Source organism: Amblyomma mixtum, chromosome 2 (genome assembly GCF_055824585.1).
Source record: "Amblyomma mixtum isolate Tamu chromosome 2, ASM5582458v1, whole genome shotgun sequence".
Taxonomy (NCBI): domain Eukaryota; kingdom Metazoa; phylum Arthropoda; class Arachnida; order Ixodida; family Ixodidae; genus Amblyomma; species Amblyomma mixtum.
This window is the reverse complement of record NC_143013.1, coordinates 175650254-175675377: the sequence shown is the minus strand read 5'-3', so window position 1 is coordinate 175675377 and position 25124 is coordinate 175650254. Positions and strand designations below refer to the sequence as shown.

The 25124-nt window shown below is 46.4% G+C and overlaps 1 protein-coding gene across 1 annotated transcript; it reads right to left on the bottom strand.

Moving 5' to 3' along the window:
• Window positions 1-642: 642 nt before the first annotated feature.
• LOC149361709 (uncharacterized) lies at window positions 643-24494 on the bottom strand. Its single transcript, XM_089569573.1, has 4 exons — window positions 24382-24494; window positions 13388-13816; window positions 3884-3928; window positions 643-1264 (listed from the first exon to the last, which is right to left on the bottom strand). Exons 1-4 carry the CDS (start codon window positions 24489-24491, stop codon window positions 643-645), a joined length of 1206 nt encoding a protein of 401 aa, XP_089425699.1. The 5' UTR covers window positions 24492-24494.
• Between the last annotated feature and the right edge of the window lie 630 nt (window positions 24495-25124).

Below are 25124 nucleotides of genomic sequence, written 5' to 3'. Positions count from 1 at the left end.
CTTCCTCAATGGCATTGTACGTAGCGAAATTCTAAACGCTCTCAAACGCGAAAAATACGCACCAGGCCCCGACTGGCCTGTCTCTCCCGGTCAAAATGTACTGACCTCGTGAAATCAAGAAGCACACCTGTTGAGTTGCGCCACACGCCCTGCATGTGGCGGCATGTTGTGGTCATCGTCTTAATTTCAAGCGTTTATTCTGAACTTTGAGTAGTAGCAGTCACTCAAATGGTTCGAATGTAACCACTGTAGTATCTATCACCAAATAAAAGACTAAAGGTGATTTTACGTTAAATGACAAAATTAATTATATATACTAGATCTGCACGAACAAGTTCTGCGTAAGAGAGCAGCGCGCAATAATCCTGATGCAGCGTTTCTACCCAAAGCTTCGACTCATGGTAATGAGAAATGAGCGAAAGAAAAAATTAAACAATGCAAATCAGTTTTAGCAGTTCTCGAAGTGGCCAGAGATATTTAAATGTTTTTGCACTATTACCATGAAAGTGCCTCAAAAACTAAGTGCACAATTTAAAGTTCTTCAAAAACTAAGTGCACAATTTAAAGTTCTTCTAAATAACTAGTTACCGTGAACTTGTGCTGTCTGGGGTAATAAGTATTTTGAAAGGCGTCACATATTTATCACGGCAGCGGAAGATTCTGCGACGAACCGCCTTCTTCAGAGTCGTCTTCTATGGTCTTGTACCTCCGGAAGAGGTTTCTTGCAAGGCTCCGACTGCTGCCGCTTATGCTGCCGAGGACAGAGGACCCCGAGGGCAGCGCCCTCTGCGACATGGCGCGCAGCACGTTTCCGATGCCTGAGCGCGAACCTTCGTACACGAGAGCGAGCAAGTCACTGCGTGACTGGCGCTCATCGGGCTCTTCTCTCAGATCCTGTTGCCTACGGGACCTCTTTCGTTCGCGTCTCTCCTCGTTTGTTACCTCTCCTCCACCCATGTCCTCCCTCTCACTACCTTCCTCGTCGCCTCCAGTCACTCCGACTCGGTCCCTCACTTTCCTCTTGTCGACATCTTTGCGTTCTTCGGGATGCACTTCTGCCCGCATTACGAGTCCCTTGTCTGGCTTTTTCTTGCCTTTCTTCTCACCGGCTCCGTCATGGTCTCCATGAAGTAGGGGATCACTTCTACCCGCACCGTCTCGGGCATTGCCTGATTTCTTTCCCCCCAGATCCTTCTCGCCTTCACTCCTGATGTCTTCTTTGCTGAGGAGACTTTTCTGTTTCTTGCCAAAATCAGCTTTGTTCCTGAAAGATTTCAGTAAAACCACATCACACATTCTGCAGAAATTATAATTTGCCGTTTTCCTAGCACGCTACCATGTTTTTGCATTTGTACCTGTCTCTAACTCATGCAAGAGTAGTTCAACGGGCTCTCTTGGCACCTTGAAGGTAAGAGCTGCGGTACAAAAGACGGTCAGTGAAAAATAAATTACAAGCGCTGACTCCTGCCAACTGTCCCTTTTTCTGCCATTGTTTCCTGCATTGCCTTCACTTCAAACAAGGTACAGAAAGTATTCCAGAGCACTTCCCTATCTGCCTTGATAGCTTGTAGTCAGGTAAATCAGCAGCCTAAAGTATACAAAACTTCCTTAGAGAGAAGAGGAGTCGTAAATGAAGCGAAAAGCGGCGACGAGTGCGGGGGAGGTGTTAATTATTTAAATTCTCCCAATGAGGGTCACCGCAGTGATCTGTAACGTTGTTTAAACACCGACTCGAAAATGCTTAACCTTTTTATACGAGAGTTGAAAACTGTCTTCTTCCAAAAACAAAAAATCCTCTTCCAAGGGCCGTCACCACTTGATGCTTTGACTATTCAGTATTTCAGTAATGTTCACAACAAGGAGAAGCCAGCCGTGCATTGCAGCACTACGATAAAAAAACCGCAGCCTCAATTCGCTGGTCAGTTTTAAAGAAGGGAATTCCAACCAATGGCATTTTTAACGTGGCTGTGGGGATTATGCGGATGTGCAGCGCAAAAAAGAACAGCTAAATTGGACGCATTTGGAGGCATTTGTGCACTAGGCACCCCGAACCTGACCTACACAAATCCTCCACAGATGGAAATTTGATTCGTGACCAGCCGGCCCCACTTGAGGGCCAGTCCTGACATTTATTTGTCCAGCGGTCATGGTGTCTATTATCTTGCATCCCTGTGCACGGAATGGGTTTTGCAATGTCGGACAGCTAAGGTAAGCATGACACTTCTTTGTCAAGGTCGCTTCGCGTACAGCCGGCGCATGAGTCGCTGTTAATTACGATACCCAACGAGACAAGGAATCATTGAGGAAAGAAGGCTAACGGGCAGCCGCAGCTGGTGGTTCATCACCATCGGCTGCATCTATTCGATACCTTCATTACGTTCGTGCGCGTCTGAGCTACTGTCCATACAGGAACCGTCATGGCTTGCATGTCTTCCAGCAAACACCTCTAAGAACAATAAATCCTTTAAGTCAACATTCTTTTTCTGTGTTCGCTTTTTTTCTTTGTATATACCACCTTATTAAGTTCATGTTGATTACGCCTGTCATGTCACCATATGCTTTGGCGGACTCCGTTCCAATTAAATTGTGGAGAGAAAATAGAAAGCTGTCAAGAAAATATACGTACGAGAACTGTAACGGACCAGGTATTCGCTGTCTTACCCATGTTATTTTATTATGGTGCAGAATGGCCTGAGCTGCCAATGTCATTGAGCACAGCACAATATACATATTATTTACACGAGGCTTCTTTTAAAACAAACAACAACCAATTCGCCAAAGAGCTTCCGGTAGCGAAGAGAATTTCGACGTTTTTTTTTTATATACCACGGGATATCTTTAATTTCCTGCTTTTGCCAAGGCTCCGTTTGTTTCATCGCACTAAAGCGCATATTGGGTCTAATTCCTGACGATTAGAAAAAAAATTGGAGGGGTACGCTTAAGCTCCGGAAAAGTTCGAAACTATAGGGTTAACGGGTTAATGCCCATATATGTAGAATTTTCATTTTCTACTTTGCATTCACAGATCGCGGGAGTCCTCACACCACTCCTGGCATAGTGGTGGAACTGTTAAGCGATGCGCCACAGGCCCGTGATGGCAGCTGCTTCCTCCCGTAGAATTTGTGAGACCCACGTTGCCTTTCTCGAGGAACCTCTCGCCAGCAGTCATTAACTGCCATTTGCCACGATTCGCAGTTTTCTCACAATCCAGTGGTCAGGCTGTGATAACACCACAAAGCTACGATGCCAAGGTGGCCCACTTGCCTCCTAGGTTGCTTCTCTGGAGATTTTTTGTGAATTTTTTGCTCAGGGTGAACGACGCTGACGACGGCGAGGGATTTTCTGCGACGCCAACTGCTCTAACTGACTCAAAGTTCAAATTCTTAACTGGACAACACAGAGACATCGTAGTGAGCCCGTCCGCGCTCCATCCATCGCCCGCAGCCGAGTCACTAAGGGGTACATGAGAAATTAGCCACGCATATTGACGTTATTACAAGAAGGTAGAATTTATTTTATACTCTACTTTGTATGCTTCGTTTAACTGAGTAATTTCGTTTATATATCGGTTTTGATTAAATAAAACAATTGCAATAAGTACATTATGTTTGAACTCTCTCTATTTGCTCCGCGTTCAATGAACAGCATAACCTCCACTTAATTAACTTTTACGCAAGAACTCTCCTTGCCTAGTACGGCAAACATTAAATGATGGAACCCGCTTCTAGCAGACACCTATGTGGCAGAGGCTTCATTTCATGTGTGTCTGGTGTCCCCGAGATTCAGCCGGCTTTTGACATATACGAGAATAGAACAAAGCAGCAGAAACGGCGTTCTCAATAAATCGTGATGGGGCTGTGGGGTTGCGCGCAAAGATACTTACTCCGGTCGCTCAGGCTCCGGAGTTGGTGTATTCGTGAATATACAACTGGAAGAAAAATAGCAACAATACATGTAAACGATGATCCTCCTATTACGAGAAGTCGAATTTTTCGACAGAGTATTTTAATATCGGGGTGACGTCGGTCGTCCATCAGGAAACCAACACAAAGCGTTAAGTGCGAATCAAGTGTGTTCTCCTAATGCCTTAAATGTCGTGCTTGAAACAGAACGAAGTTAGGGACAAGAACGAGCACTTTTCTCTTCTTGTCTGATCTTTGGCTTTGCTTCAAGCATGACTCTAGACCAACAAGCCCAGCAAATTGTACATAAACCATGGCTTTTATAAAAAGTGCTGTGGTTTGTGTTCAATTTATTCACCTCAAATTAGTTCTTATGTACGTTCGAATTATTCTATTGCCTCAGGTATGAGAAGCCTTTGTGTTGGGATAATATTAAGATTCGCATGCCCCTTTAAAAGAGCGTAGCTTAACTATATACATTATTTAGGTCACTACGTAATGATGTCCATATTTTTCATTAAATATGAGATGTGGTTCATGCTTCTTTACCACTGTATGTAAAAACAAATTAGGAAACAGAAATAGAAATCATTCTCATGACGACATTGTAAATAATACCTTCGTAAATTGTCTTCCGAACCCCTACGACGAAAGTGGAATTTTTAATTCCAATTTCCTCGCGTCACAGCGACATTTGGTGGAATGCAGCCCAATATAGGCACAAGGCCTACATTAGCGTTCTGAGAACTGAGAGATTATAGGTGTCCGCTAGCGGAACATGCATTTGAAGTCAAATGTGAAGTTTACAGCAGAAAATCTCATCCTTGCGTCTCGAAAAAAAATATTTTTGGGATAAGTTTTAGAGAATAACTTTCAGCAAAGTGTGCAAATCACACTTAGTTTGGCCAATTCAAAGTTTCAGAGATTAAGTTTCGGCAAAGGGCGCAAATCACACTAGGTTTTCCTTTTTCCTTGGAGTGATAGTTCGAGCCTGTAGAAATCCTTAAATGGTTTCTAGGCAGTACATTTTGTAGACGTCACATTTTGTAGACGTCACATTTCAGCGCTTGTCTTGTCGTTGTCCCGCCTTTTTGCGCTGTTCACCAGTATGAGTCTCATAGAATGCTCCTCCACTTTACTGCATGAGAACGGGGTAACCATACGCTCGGTCAACACCAGAACTCTACCTAACCTATCAAGGTAGAAAAACCGCATTCGTCGTAGAATACTCCAGTACCGAGGGCCATTCCAACATGCTGGCAAAAAGCTACCTTACTTTCACCGACCCCTGAGCGAGCTGTAACGCTTAAAGTGTGTGAAAAATTAATGTGTGTGTAGCAGACGGGACAGTACCGTGATTTGCTTCGATGGCGATAATGTCACGAAAGGCTCCTTGCTACTCCCTTCCTTAATATTCGGCAGGCTGGATGCCATCCAGCGACGCATACCATAACACGAATCACCGCGAGTTCACTGCGTATTTTAGGCAGAGCTAGCTTACGTTAAACGCAAGAAAATGCTGAAAGCTTGCAGCGAGCTAGGTGGAAATAGAACAACGTAAAGCCAATTCTCGGGAGACCTTCAGCACGCGCACATGCCGTTCCAGCCCGTCGAGCACTCCAGTTTCGCCTGTGTTCTCTCCCAGTGATCCGGACGATGGAAACACCAAAGACGCCTCTAGAAACTCCTATAGCGAGATTTAACACGGATTCAAGGACCCCCTCCAACAAATGGCGCTGCCCGGTTGTTTTGAATTCGAGTTTAATCCCTCAGCATGAAATCTCAGGTGACTGGCGAGCGCCTACTTGAAATAGGACTAACCGCAGCGCCATGACCATTGGTCGATGCCCATCGGGTGGAGGGCCTGCTTTGAGGGACATCTGCCGCTGCTAGATACTTGATTTGTGCCTTACCATAGTCACTTCCGTGCGCCAGCGACAGCGGAGAGAGGACGAAGCCTGGTAGTGTTTTTTTTTTTCAGCTACTAACATACGCTGCGCGAGTAGAAATGCAGTCCGGCGGGTTGATGAGGGGACTTTTCCTTAAGGTTCGTACGGCAAGCTAGACAGATTCCATATTTTCTTTGCGGAATTCACGAACCTTAATGAGCGAGCAGTTAGCTTTTTTAATAATTAAAAAAAATCTTTGAGTGGCTAGTTGCTGCTTTATTGGTTATAGAAAAGTAACTGTGCACTACCTGTTTTCAGACGAGCCCAAGAACTTCGACAGGACGAGCGCCGACTCGAACAAGTTTATTTAATGCGAAACCATTTCTTCGCTACGTCGGCGGTTTTTTGTCCGCACAACATCCATGCAGCCTATGCGTCGTTCGAAGAAGAGTTAGGAGTAAAAGAATGTATGTGATAGAGCATGATAAAGTGTCGCTTCGTGTCAAATTTGGTTGATGTGTAGTTGTTAATTAGAGGCGAAAAACGCAGTTAGCCGTCAAAATAGGCCTGGAGATCGATATAGTGGATGGACGTTGGACGTTCATCCAATCCGGATGAAGGTTTGAAATTAAGGAGTGATTAATTAACATTTATTAGGCAAAACATTTTGGTTGATGTGGAGTAATTAAAGATAATTAGAGCCAACGATACAATGGCTATAAATGGGGTGGCGGCGAACCAACGTGGCTCTCATGGTAACACGTGACGTCATGCCATCTTCGTGAAATGGGGTCAGCGTGATGTCAGAGGCGAGGGCGGCGGCGCGATAGTGTGAGCAGTGGCGTGATGGAAGAACCTTCTAGAAAGTTCGTGCGCGGCGCTTCCGCTTCGTGCGTTTCCGGCTTGCGTAGGTCGATTCCACGCCGCCGTCAAGTGCACGCGTTCCTTCGTTCCTTAGAGAGACGAGGAGTCGTAAATGAAGCCAAAAGCGGCGACGAGTGCGGGGGAGGCGTTAATGCTTTCGCATTCTCCCACGGCGGATCACCGCAGTGATCTGTAACGCTTTCTAAACACCTACTCGTATCACCATAAGAAAAAAAACATTGTAAATTAAGGAGGATGGACAGCATTTTATTGTTTATCATTTAATAATGCACGTTTCCCTTCTCTTGTTGATAAAAAGTAAGGTAGAAGCAGGTTGCATTAGCACGCGAACTATCTGAATCAATCTAAGAGCGTGAGCTCTTACTCGTCCCGTTTTGTGATTTCGTGGGGTCTGCTACCCTCTGAGATCACAGCGCCATCTGTGGCAGCAACTACTCATCACGTTTCGAGTTCCGTGGGGTCTGCTCCCGATGGATGGATGGATAGGAGCGCCCCCTTTGAAACGGGGTGGTGGCAATTGCCACCATGCTCAGCTTTTTCTTTCTTTATTTTTTTTGTTTACTGTGTTGGCAATTCTCATTAAGAAGCGCCATCATCTTTACCTACAGGTTCCAACACTTCTAACTTTATGCCACATCTCTGCTTTTCAGCCACCAATCCTCCAATCGCTTTTTGCTAACTTCCACTGCAGATTTATTTACCTGACCATTGTTATCTTTAAACCCCAGGGCCTCAGGAAGAGTGACTGCGCCTGCATCGACACCCGGATGGATACCATCAAATTAGATTATGAGGTGTTCAATTGTTTCCACAGATCTACCACACACGGCACATGTGTCATCTTCTTCGTTAAATTTCTTTTTGTAGCTGCGCGTTCTAAGGCACCCTGACCAAGCTTCAAAAAGTAGGGCACTGCCTCTTGAGTTATCATAGAAAAATTCTTTCCTGATCTGCCTTTTCCAGTATCGATATAGTTCTACACTATGTTTCTTTTCCATTGAATTCATCAAATTTTTAACTTCCGTGCTTTTAACCTGTCGTTTAAGGCTCTTTCTCCGTCCTCATGACCTGCATACTTACTGGTTAGTTTTCTAGTTCTTTTCCGCCACTGTGAGTCAACGCTCTTTCTGTATAAATATTTAAATACCTTAGCTGCCCACCTGTTATCGTCCAATTTCCTCAGGCGTTCTTCATATAGTATTTTACTCTTAGCTTCCCGTGCTTCGAACGATGCCCAGCCCATATCCCCTTGTACTGCCTCGTTTGTGGTTTTGCCGTGGGCACCTAGTGCTAATCTTCCAAGAGCTCTCTGATTTACGCCCAATCTCGGCTGAACTTCTGCCCTTAAGCACAGAACCGCATTGCCGAAAGTAAGTCCCGGCACTATTATTCCTTTTCAAATACCTCTTAGAACTTCATATTTGTTGTACCCCCATAATGCCCTATGTTTCATTATCCCGGCGTTTCTTCGTCCTTTTGCCCTCGCCGAGATCACAGCGCCGTCTGTGGCTGCCTCTAGAAAACAGCACATCTCGCACTGAGACTTGTAGCGCCACCTACAATAGCATTGTAGAAATAACGTCCGGCCGCGTGACAGTGATGGCGTCACGGTCCAATATGGCGAATTATAGTAAGCCAAACACATGGAGGAAGAAAAACTCCATGGCCAAACAGCTAATGCTCGTTACGAGAACGTCTTCCAGACGGTGGCGGCCTTTTTATATCCAGGAGAGAGGTGATACTTGCATCATAACCACTCCGTCTCTATGCAAGAAAGTGCAATGAGATGACTAAAAAAATAGGCGACAAAACGGTGGCTAGCCTACCTGATCTAGAATGCGTTTTTTTTTTTGTTAAAAATGCGCCTGCGCTCATTTCCTTCCTTCTGAAGAAATATGCGAGTGCGTGTTTCAATTACTTAATTCGTGTCAGCGCCCGTCCTTTCACATCTGTCTGTCTGCTCATTTGAAACTGAGTAGCACTAAATTACCCAGTAAATAGTTAGCTCTGTCACCTAATATAGTGGTAGATTTTTTTTTCATTTTTCTTATTTTGCATGCCCGCCTTGTCTGGAGCGTTTTGATATGCTTTCTGTTCTCCACAAAAGCTGCGTGCTGTCCACCCATTAGCGACGAGAGTAAGCAATCTAGAACGACGTTGACCCGGAAGAAAAGCCGGAATGTGAACGTCTGTTATACTGCAGGTGTTAGGTTATTTCGCACAACTCCAGAGGCATTCATGATTTACTTATTACCTAAATGAGATCTCCCTGCCGAGCCCTGTTTTCCAATCTCTTCAGGGAATCAGTCCTTATAGATTAGCATAGCTTAATGGGACGTCTTCATGGCTAGTTGGTTCATCTTTGGTTAAAGGCGCGATATACACACAGACGCACGGAAGTAGACGGGACTGAGCGCCACTCCCAACTGCTTTATAAGCAGGCAAGACGCACAATTATGTAGCCGCTGTACACGCGGACAACACCACCATGCCTCAGGTTTGATATGATAGCGAACGGACCAACTAGTTGTTCTGAGCCCTGTACAAAGATACGGATGTGTCGCTGTCACACATGCTTGCCTTTTTTCTACGAAAATATTGCTCCACTTAATTCCGTAGCTTTCGTATCTTTACTTGTTGACAGAATCCGCGCACCGGCAAAATATGGCTCACGAAAGCGCGATGGGCAGGACTTTGTAAGGCTCTTGCCGGTATAAACTGAAGCATTTTTTTATCGTAGGCGAAGGAAGCTTGTGTGTCAGTGACACGTCCGTATCCTTTTATAAGGTCGAGAACGACTGTTTCATCCATTCGCTATCATATCAAACCTGAGACATAGTGGTGTTATTTGCGTGTACGAAGGCTATATATTTGTGCGTTTTGCGTCCGATTAAAACTGTTGTGAACGGCGCTCATTCCCGTCTATCTTCCTTGTGTCTGTGTGCGTTTCGCGGCTTTAAACATCGAAGATGATCATAGAGATCGGATTTGACGTCAGCTTTCGAAAACGGCTAAAAACGACAGCGGTCAAATACTTAAACAGCTGCCTCGGGTTCGAGTTGCTGCTGATGTTTGCGCACTAGTCACTGATGCACTGATATCGCACAGTATACGGGCCTGGAAAAATAATGAGGGGATTAACGTAAACTGAAAAGAAGGTGGACAAGGAGCCGAAGGGTTGCCTCAGTCTGCTAGCCAACGCTTCGATAAGACAATCTTGCTCAGACGAAGACGTTTCCTCTTGTTTCAACGTTGGAGTAAGTATAAGAAAGGTCCGTCGAAGGAGTACTGTCACGCACACTGCAAGACATGTGTGCTACCGCATTTGCTAGCCTCTTGGACTAACGCCTCTGTGATAGCACATAATTAGCTGCCTAACAGGAAACGATGCCAGTCACACCGGGAGATTTAGTTTCTCTTAGGGATCTTCTTTTACTCTTATCTAATCTTTTTTTTTGTCCCAGAAGAGAATATTAAATGTATATCGCTTTACTACTGTAAGGAGTCAGGTGGTCCTTCCGACGAGTTAGCAGTCATGCTGGTTAAAGTGCAATGTTATCAAACAGCAGTTACGGTACCACAATACTGTATATTTCCTGGCACTTTTCAAGTCCTTTTATGCACCTTGCATGTGAAGTCTTAACTGGACTGCAAGCAAAGTTAGGTTGACTGGTAGATGAGAGAAACGCTATGACCGAATTCTACACCATTACACGGACTCGATGCTGTGTGATGTTTGAAAGCCTTTTCGTCCGGACCGCTTCGAACAAGCGATGACGCTTTTCGTTTTATTAAGGAGGATAATTTACCTCCGGCCGCGTGTGCGCATCACCATGTTTTGTTCTTTAGGACGGCTCTGGCTGTTCGGGATGCACAGTATGTCGATCACACGAGTGCCTGATGCGGTATATAAAATGGAGCCCTGGAAATTCGTGGGCAAAAGTACGGATTCTAGAGGAACACTTTTTGGCCTCCGCTCATGGAGCGAAGTTTAACGAAGCGGTACATGTGAACTTTCGCACCGTGCGTTCCGATATCACAACGCAACGAGACGTGGCAGTGTAGGCTTAACAAAAGCTTTTGCTAAGCAACTATGAACTTTGCAACGAGAAAGACGTGGAACTCTGCACTTAAAATGGTTGACCGGGGTTGAAAACGAATTAGGTAGAGCCCAGCTGCATTCAGTAGCTGCGTTTTGTTAGGGGTTCTTCGAGGAGGAACCGGGTGCTTTGCATTGTCGATTTTACCAGACTGCTGTAACGTAGCGGACGTGCTCGTTTTAAATAAGGCGCCATGTTTTCGAGCTCCTGCTAACACCGGCAAATCAACTGTGAGGCACCTGAAGCAGTGACATGTGACATCGGCGAACCTGTCATTCTTTTATTAACCGAGGACATGCAGCTACTTCGCCGACGCACTTCAAAACATCATTCGGTGCGCATGTCGGTAGAGCAGCTACGAAAATTGCAGCGCAGTAAGAAGACGAGAGACAGGGAGAAAGACAAATAGAACAAGCGAAGAATTCTAACAGAAAGTATTACAGAGGTACACTTAAACTACAGGCTTTGAACTACCACCACAAAGTGCCACGTAACTTGCGAGAGCTAAATCAACAACTCTAAAAGGTGAAATCCTTATCTGAGCGGCATATTCAAGGCCAGCTGACGCAGGCGCTTTATTGCCTACCATTTAGCCTTCAGTTATTTAACACCTCACAATCGCACTTGTTGAACCTGGCGAAGATGCAAGGGGACTTCATTGCTTCATACTGAAAGTCGTACGACTGTGAACAGATATCAAAACTACAGCTGCAAAAGAAAAAGTAGGAGCAAACTAGCAGGCTAAATATTTGAAGACTAAATAGTATACCGGGAAGGATTGTGCAAACCTTTTCTTCTATATGCCTCACGGATAAAAAGCTCACCTTGTTACGTTGACGATTAAGTTCACCCTAGAAAAGCACGAACACCTGCTTTAGGTGGCGCGCATAGATCAACATGATTCTTAGTTGTATATTTTGTTGGAAGTTAGTGTCTGCATCTGCGCTCATCGCCTTTTTCCTTCGGTATACTTTGTTTTCGGTCCCAGCGTGGCTAAAGAGTGAAGCCTCTGTTTACGGACACAATTCCAGAACATAATGGTGCATTGTGGCTAGTGAAGTCTCTGAAATGGTTATACGGGTGGGTTTATTTTTATGTATTACATTTATTTTTAAGCCGACATTTGAGAAGACTATTAAGCGATAATTTAAGGGTGTGATGCGGTAGCATTAATTGGGCCCTCTTCCAGCATCCCTTCGCAGGGAAGTGTACCGCCCATTATTTTCCATCACGTAGCGCATAACCCACCGCGAAGAATACAATGCGATGGTATTCCTTCCTGCCCTAGAGATCCCTCTCGCGCAAGTAACCCTCCCTGTCCTAGATTATGCCTACATGCCCATCTACTCGGAATTAATCATTCTAAACTTTACACTCACAGTTCGCGGGAACTGCTCACGCCATAGTCCTGGCACAGTGCGGCAGCGGTTAAGCGATGCGCCACTTCCCCAGCAAGTGGCCGTTTTAAACACAATCACCGGTTGGGCTTCTGAGAGGCCGGGGGCCCTTCCCGAGCAACGTCTTGAGAACCGCCATTAAGTTAACTGCCACCTGTCACGGTGAACAGGCTACGATGACGACACAAGGTCACCTGGCCAAGGTAACATTTGGGTCACATGCTTTTTCTGTGAAAGCGCCGTCACCGGTGACGCTGGATTTTCTTCAGAACGGAAGCCTTAAAGCTATCGTGTAAAGATGAAGATGGCCAGCGGCGGCAGCCGCAACGCCAGCGCACGGCGCGAGATCGTTGGATTGGTGCCCCGGAGCTCGGACCGCCATTTTGGCTAGCTGTTCTTAGGCTGTTTCCCCGGAAATCTCCCTACAATTTGATGGAGCTGTGCTGGGTACAGCCTTTGGCCTACTTCCTGGAGCTTCGAAGCAGAACGATCGCGTCAACTATGTCAACCGACGCAGGACAGTCATCTTCCCCTTCGCCTACGCCCGTCGTTTGCCCTGGCGCTCTCCGCCAACGGGAGCGCCAGGGCAGCGCTCCCTGTGGCGCTGCGAGATTTCCGGGGAAACAGCCTAAGAACAGCTAGCCAAAATGGCGGTCCGAGCTCCGGGGCATCAACCCAACGATCTCGCGCCGTGCGCTGGCGGTGCGGCTGCCGCCGCTGCCCATCTTCCTCTTTACAATCGCGCTAAAATCGGCAATACGTGAACGAAGCCAACTACTACAACGCCAAGGTGAGACATCTGTCTGACGTCTGCTAGACTGGACGCTGGCAGGCGCATGTTCGAAGCAAACACATCGCAAACTGATAACCAAAGGTTTTCGCTCTGCTGGAAATTTTACCTCTCTTGAGCTCCTCTGTCGCATAAATGCTCATTTGTGCTGACTCGACCGGCAGCACCGGTACTGGGCATTGAATGTTCATTAATTTGGTGCTGCTTCCACTTATAGTCAGAGAATCAAGCCTAATACTTTAACAAGGATGTTTCCGTGGAGGCACGCTGCCGAACTGCATTGTGCATAATCTTATCAGCGAAAATACGCTATGAGCACTCGAACCTCAAGATTGAGGGCAGATCTATCATTTCTAACGTTTGTTTCTTTTGTATTCTCCTCCTTTACCCCCTTCCTCGCTTCGGACATGTGCGCAATGCTCACCTGCAGCTGGACGAACTCAGGATAGAAGGGGTGCGCTCCTTGGTCTTCTTTGGGCGTGCCTTTACATCCACTAACTCATCGGATTCGACCGCAGCCAAGGCCTTCGTAGACGACCGAGCTGCTGCCCCTTTAGTTTTTTTCGTCCGTGGCATCTGTTCGAGTGACTCGTCTGACTCGGCCGCCGTCAGAGCCTTTTTAGACGACCGAGCTGCTGCTTCCTTGGATTTTTTCGGCTTCGGTTTGGCTTCGGCCGACTCGTCAGATTCGGGCACTGCGCACGCCTTTTTAGGCGGAGGAGCTGCTGCTGTCTTCGGTTTTTTCGGCTTCGGCTTCCAATCCGATGACTCTTCCGAGTCAGCCGCCACCGCAGTCTTCTTGGGCGACTTGGCTGCGGCGTCGCCTCCAGCAGCGGCCTCTTCGTCTTCGGGCCTGCGTTCGAATCGAAACGATGGTGTAGCGGCAACTAAATAAGCATACTTTACAATCTAAACTTAAGTTGCGCAGAGCGTGATACCGTGCGTGCGTGCGTGCGTGCGCGTGCGTGCGTGCGTGCGTGCGTGTGTGCGTGTGTGTGTGTGTGTGTGTGTGTGTGTGTGTGTGTGTGTGTGTGTGTGTGTGTGTGTGTGTGTGTGTGTGTGTGTGTGTGTGTGTGTGTGTGTGTGTGTGTGTGTGTGTGTGTGTGTGATAAAGAAGTCTTCACCCATTTACCAATTATTGAGCAACTGATCAATTCACCAAATTGATCAAATTGATCATTTCCCTCTCGCTCTACCATAATCTTGCCATCCCGGTTAGCTCATTTGGTCGAGCGACTGCTCCGGTGAAGCGATGGTCCCGGGATCGAACCCCGGACCGGGATGAATTTTGCTTTATCTACGAAGTTTCTGAGAAAGCTGTATGGCTTTCCTTTGTAGCCGTATGGCTGCGCTCGGGTGTATGTCAATGAGTAAACACCCCCTTATTAAAAATTTACTCCGCCTGGGGGGTTTCCCTTAAACATTTGACTACACTGTGTGTGTGCAGGCGTTACTCAGGAGAAAAAGTTAGAAAGAGTAAGGCGCACCGGTTCAGACGTTTTCGGAACTGAGAAGTGATGAAAAACCGCATTGTATCAAAAATAAGCTCGACCTGCAATCTAGAATTTAAAGCTGTAATAAGGATTCGAGCCTAATCCATTCGTTGCGCCATGCAGCTCCAGGTAGCTCATTCTCGCACCAATGGAATTCAGTCTTCTTTCTAGGTTTCATTGGTTTCAAGGCTCGTGCCGGCAGTCTCATGCGCGTTTAACAACTCTTATCAAGCTGGAGAAATACCATGAAAAATTCTCGCAGTTTAAGAACAAAAAAAAGTAACAATTTTGAGAGATAAGAACCGCTCAACCCAAAACGACGCCCATTACGAAAAACTCATGCCAGTAAACCATCGCTACAGCAAACTTAACTCGTCTCTGTTTGTAAAAAGAAGCGATTGTTCTCAAACAGGACGCAAATTACAAGTAGGAAATCGAAATTCCCGTGAAGTGACACGCACGGTGATGATGATATGCATGTTGGGAGCAACAACGTTCCACTTCCCTTTGCATGTCTCAGAACAATGGGAGGTCTCAAAGAACAGCATCTGTTTTTAGACAGCTTCTTCGCCACAAGGAGACTCTACGTTTCTCCAGAAAACAAATGTAACCGCGGCAGCATCAACTCCGGCCCCCACAGAAATTGCGGCTGCAAATGCCTTACATTGCCATTCTGTTTGTGTTCGCATGCGCTTTCGCTTGTGTGCGTGCACGCGCGCCTAAGATCGTGTGTTATGTGTTTACTAGGTAATGAAATTGCAAATCGAATTTTTTCTGTAAGGAAATTAGTTCATTAAAACAAGCGTTTCCGGAAACCTTTAGACAAACAATGTGTTAACTAACAGGATATTAAAGAAGGCTCGAATATGTCTTGCCTTTTTTCTCGAATTTTTTCCTTGGCCTTGTGATATTGCCACGTATCATTGCAGTGTTTGTTCGTTCACGCTCAAGGCAGCAGGAAAGGGTCGTTATCACTTTTGTTCGTGACGCGAGAAGCGACCAGACTTATCTCGATTGTTCGCAGCCATGAAAGGCTGCATCTAGGTTTTTCCGGATTACAGTAGATGATCTTGACCTGTTATCTGGAAGTTTCCTTGCCGGCTTTAAATTGAGCGATGCCGCGAGCGGCGGGCATTCGTAGATCGACGATTGACGAGCACGCTTGTTGCTTACGCTTGTTGCTTGCGGCGTGGGGCGTGGCGCCCTCCGCCCGATGCCCGCAGTGCGGTCTGCTTGAAACTTTGCAGCACGCAATGTTTGAGTGTGTAGTTGCGCGCACCTTTTGGACATTAGTGTCACGCATGTTTTTAACCCGCCTGGAAGCGCGCACTAGTTCTCCTGAAGTGTTTCAAAATATGCTCTTGTGTGTCGGCATGTTCGTTTTGTGGCGGCAGCGTGGAGTGGCATCCTTAAATGGGCGTCCGCAGAGAACAATGTTCCCAATGTTGCAGCGCCTGCGCACGCGCCTCTTTGAACAAGCATGCATGGACGCTCTGTCAATGAGCGAGGCTGAGTTCTTGCGCAAATGGTCGACATACTTTATCGTCCTGCGCGGCGGTCGAGTATCGGCATTTTTACTGCATTACTGACGTGCTCAGTGCTGCGTCACTGAGCATGTGCTTGACTGATCAGTGCATTAAGTTCATCTGTTTTGTTTTGTATTTTCTATGTTAAAACAGAAAAAATAAACTTCTCTTTCTACGCCGCCACCGAGTGATCGCATCGACCCCGCATCGACGACACACTGGATCGGCTATGCAACGCCAAGTACTTCTCATCGATGGACCTGAAGAGCGGCTACTGGCAAATTGAAGTCGACGAAAGAGATCGCGAGAAGACTGCGTTCATCACGCCAGACGGACTCTTCGAGTTCAAGGTGATGCCATTCGGCCTCTGCTCTGCACCAGCGACGTTCCAGCGAGTAATGGATACGGTGCTCGCAGGCTTGAAGTGGCAGATTTGCCTCGTCTACTTAGATGACGTTGTTGTCTTCTCCTCAAACTTTGAAGACCACCTCAGAAGGCTTCGGATAGTGCTGGAAACGATCAAGTCTTCAGGCCTGACACTGAAACCAGAGAAGTGCCACTTCGCCTACACTCTAAAAAAAAAGGTAGTTGAGGTTACTACATTTTAGGGTAGTAACGACTGTCACATATATGACTACCTAGGTAGTAACTGTACGTAGTAACTGCAAGGTAGTAACGTTTACTACCTCTCAGTAACTGTACGTAGTAACTGCGAGGTTGTAACATTTACTACCTCTCGAGAGAAAACATCTTAAGAAATAATCTAATGACTTTTGACATTAGAATCGTATGCATATAAGATAGTAATAGTGCAAAATAAGAGCAAAAAAGACTAGAGCAAAAACAAAAAAGAAAAAAAGTACCTGCTTTCAGGAGGATTCGAACCGCGGACCTTTGCCTTTCTATGTTGAAGTTGTTTCTATACTCTCTATCCTACCACGCTAACCACTACGCCACGCCACCAGACGTTAACTTGTCAACTTATGTGCCGTGATATGTGCAGCCACAGTTGTTTCTTGTTCTTTTCATTGCGTGTAAATGTAGCAGCAGCATCTATATTCTCGCACGGGACAACAATGTTGTTGAGAAGGACCTTTTAGTGGCTGATGGCCAATGACATAAGGAAATCTTCTGTGTTAACGAAACAGAGTCTCTGCTGAGTTTTTATTGTCGAAAGACATGAATACCTGACTTCGTGGTGACTTTCTAATGTGTCACAAGGAGTGCATGAACATGACATCAGAAACTCAACGCCCATTTTTGTGCATCTTGTAGTAAACCAGAAGGAAAAATGAGCACAAGTCAGGCACAATAGCTTGGGGTTGGTGAAAAAATGCAATTAAGAAATCAAACTAAAGAGTGGAACACATACGCGCTGCGTATATTGTATTGAAAACAAAAAACAGCACTGGCAATTTTGTTAGATTTGCTGCCAATTAGGAAACCCTTTTCATTATATAAAAACATGGGGCATTGAGTAGCAATGTCACCGGGAATGTTAGTATACGTACATGTGCATATTCCGATCATCCATTTCCAGATCAAGGTAGTAATGGATACTACAAGGGTTATAATGAGGTAGTACAAGAGTAGTAACTGCCAAAAAAACGTAGTAACAGCAGAAGTTACTACCTTGTTACTACTTAATTTTCTTTCCAGTAGTAACAAGGTCGTAGCAACATAGTACATAGGTAGTAGGGGTTACTACCAAGGCAGCCGTTACTACGTTTTCACTACCTTTTTTTCTAAGAGTGTACGAGGAGCTGCTGTTCCTTGGTCACGTCGTAAGCAAGGATGGAGTTCGCCCAGACCCCCAGAAGACGGCTGCGATCGCAGAGTTTCCACAGCCTAATGACAAGAAAGCTATACGCAGATTCCTTGGATTGTGCGCTTATTACCGGCGATTCGTCAAGAACTTTTCGCGCATCGCTGAACCTTTGACCCAACTTACCAAGGCTGACGTGACTTTTAAATGGGAAAGGCCGCAAGAGGAAGCTTTCAACGAGCTGAAGCGCCGCTTACAGTCCCCTCCTGTGCTCGGGCACTTTGACGAAAACGCCGAAACAGAAGTTCATACCGATGCAAGCAGTGTGGGCTTAGGAGCGGTCCTCGTTCAGAAAAATGGCAGACAGGAGAAAGTCATCGCGTACGCTAGCCGTTCACTGTCGAGAGCCGAAGCCAACTATTCGACGACAGAGAAAGACTGTCTCGCCATTATTTGGGCCACGTCGAAATTTCGCCCCTACCTATACGGACGACCATTCAAGGTTGTGAGCGATCACCATGCTCTCTGCTGGCTGGCCAATTTGAAAGATCCCTCCGGCCGTCTTGCTCGTTGGAGTCTGCGCCTTCAGGAATTCGACATAACTGTAGTCTACAAATCTGGCCGCAAACATTCCGATGCAGACTGCCTATCGCGAGCCCCCGTAGACGCAGCACCGGAAGAGGAAGACGACGATGCTTTCCTAGGACCGGTAAGCGACAGCAGTTTCGCGCAGCAGCAGCGCTCGGATCCTGAGTTGCAAAGCTTAGTTGATTATTTGAAAGGCAAGACCGCATCGCCTCCCCGGGGGTTCAAGCGCCAACTGTCGTCCTTCGTCCTTCACAATAATGTCCTCCTGAAGAAGAACTTCGCGCCCAACAGGACAGTACATCTTCTTGTCGTGCCCAAGAATCTTAGGCAAGAAATTATGCAGGCATGTCATGATGAGCCGACTGCAGGGCAAATCGGGATTGCTCGCACGTTGCACCGCATCCAGGAGAAGTACTATTGCCCGCGGCTAGCTACCGACGTTTCCCATTACGTGAAAACGTGCCGTGAGTGTCAGCGACGCAAAACGCCTCCGACTAGACCAGCCGGACTCCTGAACCCCATACCACCTGCAACCAAGCCCTTTCAGCAAAAAAATTAGGAGTCACTTTGGCGACTAAAGTGGTGCAAGGCGAAAGCCTTCGTACAGCATTCTGTCACGAATGTGGTTGTGAATGATGATTCAAGTGCTGCCAGCGAATGACGCGTCCATTGGCTGTCTGCGTGTGTTACTGATGTCTGGTTAACATGTTAAGCTTCGCCTGTAAGAGTGGAACGCGACAGCGTCTTGCAACGCTGCCAGGGAGTCCACAGAACGCCATCGCCAATTCGGCTGTACGCCTTGCTGGACGGTAAATTTATTTTTTGAGGAAAGGAAATGTATCTATCTCGCATATCTGGGTGGACACCTGCACCTCGTCGTAAGGGAAAGGGGGAAGATGGGAGTGAACGAAGACGCCGTATTAGCTAGACGCGCCTTTGTTCATTCCAAACCATTCAGCTGGCATTACGGAGTGGCTAGCGTGCTCGTATCGCACTCCGGAGACCCTGGTTCGATTCCCCAACTCGACCAATTTCGTCCTCGGTTTTATTGATTTATGCGGTCTAACTGGAAAGGTTAATTAGGGTATTTCATATTTATATTATTGTATTTCTATCCATCGTGTTCTGTCATTCACCTGTCAATTGTTGGAACTGTCTAGGATGTTCGACACAACGTATATGAAACCAGCAACGTCGAACTGAGTGGGGAAGTGCGTGGTGGTGGAGCGAACGCGGTTTCGTACTTATCTGTTTTTTTCAGCAGCGTCTTCTTCCGCGGACGCTGTTGTCGCTGCGGCGCGCGTCTTTCTTTTCTTTTCCTCTTTCTTCTGACCTCTTCATTCTCCTCTATCTTAATTAGGCTAATTGATTAATTAAGCAATTAACTAAACTCAGTCCAACTTAGTTGGAGCATCACTATACGATCCCTTTGATTGGTTGCATGGTTACTAGCCAAAGTACAATTGGCCCCATTTGAAATTCGCGACTGTGACGTCACGAGCATTTCGACCAATTGAAAAGCGTGACATTTTCTGTCGACAACTCCTGCTTACAACGATGAGGCATTAAAGGCTTCCGCCTTAATAGGAATGGACCTCCTCGGCCCCTTTCCGACTTCATCATCAGGTAACAAGTGGATCATCGTGGCCACCGACTACATGACCCGATACGCCGAAGCAAAAGCGTTGCCTAATGGTACCGCAACAGAAGTCGCAAAATTTTTTGTCATGCAAATTCTCCTGCGACACGGCGCCCCCGAAGTGCTCATCACAGACAGAGGGACGGCATTTACAGCGGAGCTGACGCAAGCCATTTTAAACTACAGCCAGACAAGCCATCGGAGGACAACTGCCTATCATCCACAAACCAACGGACTCACAGAGCGTCTGAACAAGACCATCGCAGACATGCTCTCCATGTACATCGACGCCGAACACAAGACGTGGGACTCCATTCTGCCCTACGTGATCTTCGCGTATAATACTGCCGTCCAGGAGACACCCAGGTTTACCCCATTCCAGCTGGCATACGGCAGGAAGCCCACGACAACACTCGACGCAATGCTCCCGGACGTTTCTGACGAAGACAACCTCGACGTCGCCGCCTACCTTCATCGCGCCGAGGAAGCCCGAAGACTTGCGCGACTTCGCATTCAAGACCAGCAGCGCACCGACGCCCGACGCTACAATCTGCGCCGACGAGACACGCATTACAAGCCAGGTGATCGTGTTTGGATATGGACGCCAGTTCGCCGCCGTGGATTGAGTGAAAAGTTGCTGCGACGCTACTTTGGCCCGTACAAGGTTCTCCGTCGCATCGGTGACCTCGACTATGAAGTCATCCCCGACGGCACGACAGCATCTCAGCGACGCCGCACACGCCCTGAAGTCGTACATGTCGTACGCCTGAAGCCATATTATGAACGCTAAAGGACTCGAAGTTTTCATTGTCCGTGTTTATTTTCATTTTAAAGCATCGAGACGATGCTTCTTTGGAAGGGGGGCAATGCCACGTATCATTGCAGTGTTTGTTCGTTCACGCTCAAGGCAGCAGGAAAGGGTCGTTATCACTTTTGTTCGTGACGCGAGAAGCGACCAGACTTATCTCGATTGTTCGCAGCCATGAAAGGCTGCATCTAGGTTTTTCCGGATTACAGTAGATGCTCTTGACCTGTTATCTGGAAGTTTCCTTGCCGGCTTTAAATTGAGCGATGCCGCGAGCGGCGGGCATTCGTAGATCGACGATTGACGAGCACGCTTGTTGCTTACGCCGCCACCGAGTGATTCAGTTATTTTGCGGGCGCAAGTCAGCCCAAATAAAGAGCTTCGTTTGCAAGTCTTTCTGGTGTCTTCCTGACCGCTGGACTGCCGTCACTACAACGTGACAATATCAATGCAATGAATGTTTGGAAATGGGGCCTCAAGGGGAGAGTTCAAATCTATATCAACTATGTAATCATTTCTGAGAAGGGTCAGGGTTCGGGCTACTGGGTAGTCAACATGAGGATCCATAGCGCACATAATTGAAGTGTAAACGTTTGAAGTAAATGTTTGTAAAAAAGGCTTCAAGAGGAGAGTCCAAATGTATATCAACAATGAAATCGTTTCTAAGAAGGGTCAGGGTTTGGGCTAGTGGTTGGCAACATGAAGAACGATAGCGCACAAAATCGTGTTTGTGCGTACAAAAATTTTGTGCCCTATGGATCCTCTTGAAATCGTTTCGTATTCCAGTCGTCCGGCTTGTTTTGGGTGAAACACTGAGCGACTGAAACTCTTTTCTAGATCTCACGACCATAGGACATTTCTTCGATTTTGGCCTTTACTTTCCCGTTAGCGAATAGCAAGAATCACCAAAATTAGGGAATTCCGGCATATTGAAGCTTTGTATCTCCAACCACCCTTGTACTTTTAAAGCCTTATAAAGACAATCTTCCCACTGATATCTAAGATCACTTGATGTATCGGACAGCCTGATGGAACTGTTCGTGAGTAAAAAAAAAAGGGGGCTTGGCCGGACTACGTGTTACTTATCTGCGTCTATAGAAGCGTTCGGAACGTAACCTTAAAACTGATTCCATGTAGCTCTAAAAATATTTTCAAAACAGACACGATGTGAAAAAAGAACCGCACGATCGCTGTTAAGGGATACATGTCAGTCTTAAGTCGAATTAAACGCTCAACCCCGCTTATGTGCACAGGGATATATGTTGAAGCTTATTACGAACAAGAAAGTATTTGTCGTTACGGGGTATGTTGGGTACGGCGACTGCTATGTCTTTCTGCAACCTGATCATTAAACGGGCGTAAAACTCAGTACACCCGTTTTTGTTTCGCATTTTGGCTGATTCGGAATGCGACCAGCTCGGCTTTGATCGAATTTGCGAAATTGTGCTTCAGCCGCCGAAGGACTGACCAACTAAGCCACGATGCCAGTATATATACTGAAACTTCAGCTTAATGCCGAATCCATCAGTCCCAAAAGCCCTCCATAAGACGAAGGGAGGTGCCATAACAAGAGCAGTTGCTTCTTTTAGCTCAGCTCAAGGAGCACGTCATTTCTGTTCATGACTGATTTTGAATAAACGTCGCCAACGGTTGAGACCAGAACGAAACCGGTAAAAAAGAGTCGGAGAGTACAAAAAGCACTACTTAAGTTACTGGGCTACTTTTCACGTGGCCTCATCCGAAGTTGTGTACTTTTGTTCTTCAGCGTTAAAACAGAAGAACGTCTGTGTAGAAGATGATTAGATTGACCGACAGGAAATTTAAGTATGTAAAATAGCCCTAAACAAGGGATCGTCCATGAGTGGTCCTTCTGTGAAGCTGCTAGAATGAGGGATTAAGCTCCTAGATGGCACGAAGTGTTTCCTTTCTGCGTTAAATAATTTTTCATAGCGACAGTCGTTCAGGTTACGTTTCCTGGTTCTGAAGCGTCGGCGTTGTAGGTGTAACAAGAAAGAGAAAGGAGGAGGAAACGGGATTGGCGCTGTGTTACTCCACGCACTATGGATTTGTGGCGCCATCTGTGCGCACCTCGGTGAACTCATGGTTCTGCCGTTCGCATGTCTGCACGGAGTGCACACAGGTCTCCTGTAACGAGGCGAGTGGCGCCTACATAAAGCACCTCGAACAGCCGTGGAAGTGCACAGACGTAGCAACAGGTGGTCAGGGTTTAATCAGAGAGCGTTAAGAGTGCCATGAAGGCAAAAACTTCCCGGCGGCTGCGCCGGCGTCTGCGTGATATCCTCCATCTGCCGAACGCTGCAGGTCGTACTTAGGCCCTTCTCGCCACCTGCCATGGTTTGTAACGTGTAGCTGAAGAGAGGGAAATCTTCATCTTCACTTAAAGGGAAAAACCAAGCTAAGAATGACTGAGCATAAATGAAAAGAACTAATAATAACTCAGCAAAACTAAGCAGCAAAATTTAAATTTTTCGAAGAGGAGCGTGTCTGTGTGGCAAATATTGATGCATCAACCACGATGCAAGTTTAAACGTTTGACCATGGAGGCTGGACCATCTTCCAGTGACCCAGAAGCATAACGTCGGGCTCGAAGAGCAGAACAACAACGTCGCAGAAGGGAGCACAGGCGATCCCATTAAGCGGATAAGGGAATATATATAATGCGGAGACAATGCGTCTGAAGCAATGCATCTACAAGTGCTGCCGCATTTCCTCCGCAACAATTGAATTGATCGCCCTAATCTTTCCTTAATTTTGGGATCCTCGTTTTTCAATGCTTTTATTACGAGATGACATGAGATATAATTATGCTCCTATAGTAAGACATAACTAAGGAACGACGCGGCTTTTCCCCGTCAAACGGTCCGCTTCCAGTCAATGACACCGGCCGATGCTCAGGAGCCTGCTGACGTGAGAATCCAGGGAGCGTCATTACATTGCAGGGAGTGTACTATACCCGAACATGGAGGAAGGGGACTATACCCGTTTATCTGCCACTCCCCTTATAGACATGCCAGCAGGCTCATGAGAATCAACCTACGCCGTTGATTGGAAGGGGGCCTTTGACGTAGGAAAGCGATATTGTTTTGTAGTTTTATCAGACTATGATCGAGTTTTCTCTGAAAAAAATATTGCTTGTTCGGCGTTTTTAATATCCCTGTGGAACAATTGTTTCACATGTAACTGAATGTGGTTATTTTTTAGTGGCTTCTATTTTCTGCACTTTTTTTCTCTTCTATACGCTATGTTCTAAAGCAGTAAAAACTACTACGCACTCACGGCACAAAATGGGGTCCGCGCATGCATCTAGCAAGCTCTTCACTTTAGGCGAAGCATTAGCCGAGTTGCCTTGAAATTACTGAGAGATGTCAGCACATCCTCCCGAGTAGGTTAGGCTGACAGCTTGCGGATAGTTTCTCTTTTGGAAGGTCCAAGGCTCGAAACGTGAAAAAATGTTGCTGCCCTCCTTTTGCAAGTACAACCTTGCATGAGGTGACTAGTGACAAGACCTCCGACGTGAGAAACGCCTGTCGGTCAAATGACCCGGGAGAAAAGGCCACGGAGGTTTTTAGTGCGTAACTCACTTTGGTGGAGTGCCTTTGTCTTCAGGCTGCTCGTCCTCCTTCGGCTTGGGTTGTCTGGAGTACAGTGTTGACATGAAGAGGGCCATGAACATGGCCGGGATGCCGATCATCAGGAAGGTTCCTATGCTAAACCAGAACCCGCTCTGCAGCCAGGGGTGAGAACCTTTTATAGCGCCACCTGATAGTTGCTTCAAGATGAGCTAAAATAGCGTTTCTTGTGGAAGAAGTCATTGGTACGAACATGCGCCTAGTTTTAGAAAGAATTAAATCGCACCGCCAGAGTAATAAAACTATTAAGAGTAATGTATGGTTATCAGCAAACCCAACAGTTGTGGACAAAAACATTTTTCAGCCGGAAACTATATATCAGCACAATTTTTTATATAATGTAATATTTCACTATAACAATGAATATATCCTCAAAGCACACGACGGCAGTATCGCATTTTTTGTTCTATAACGTTTTTGCTATCGTCAAAAGCGTTCCCCATTGATTTTCTATGACAGTCTTTACTGTTCGAAGTTTTCGATGGAAACACTTTAAAGGGAACATTTTGCTACATATCAGAAGAATGGGCTATAACCTTGAATATTCCTTTAAGAGTACCTTAGAATTTTCCTATTTTGAAATTTTTTTTCCGAGAATATTGGACGTGGTGTAGCAAGGTAAAGCCTTGCTTTCAAAGCAGCTCCTGTTAATCCCGATTTCGGCTTGAACGCAGTTTATAAAAAGCAACTATGGT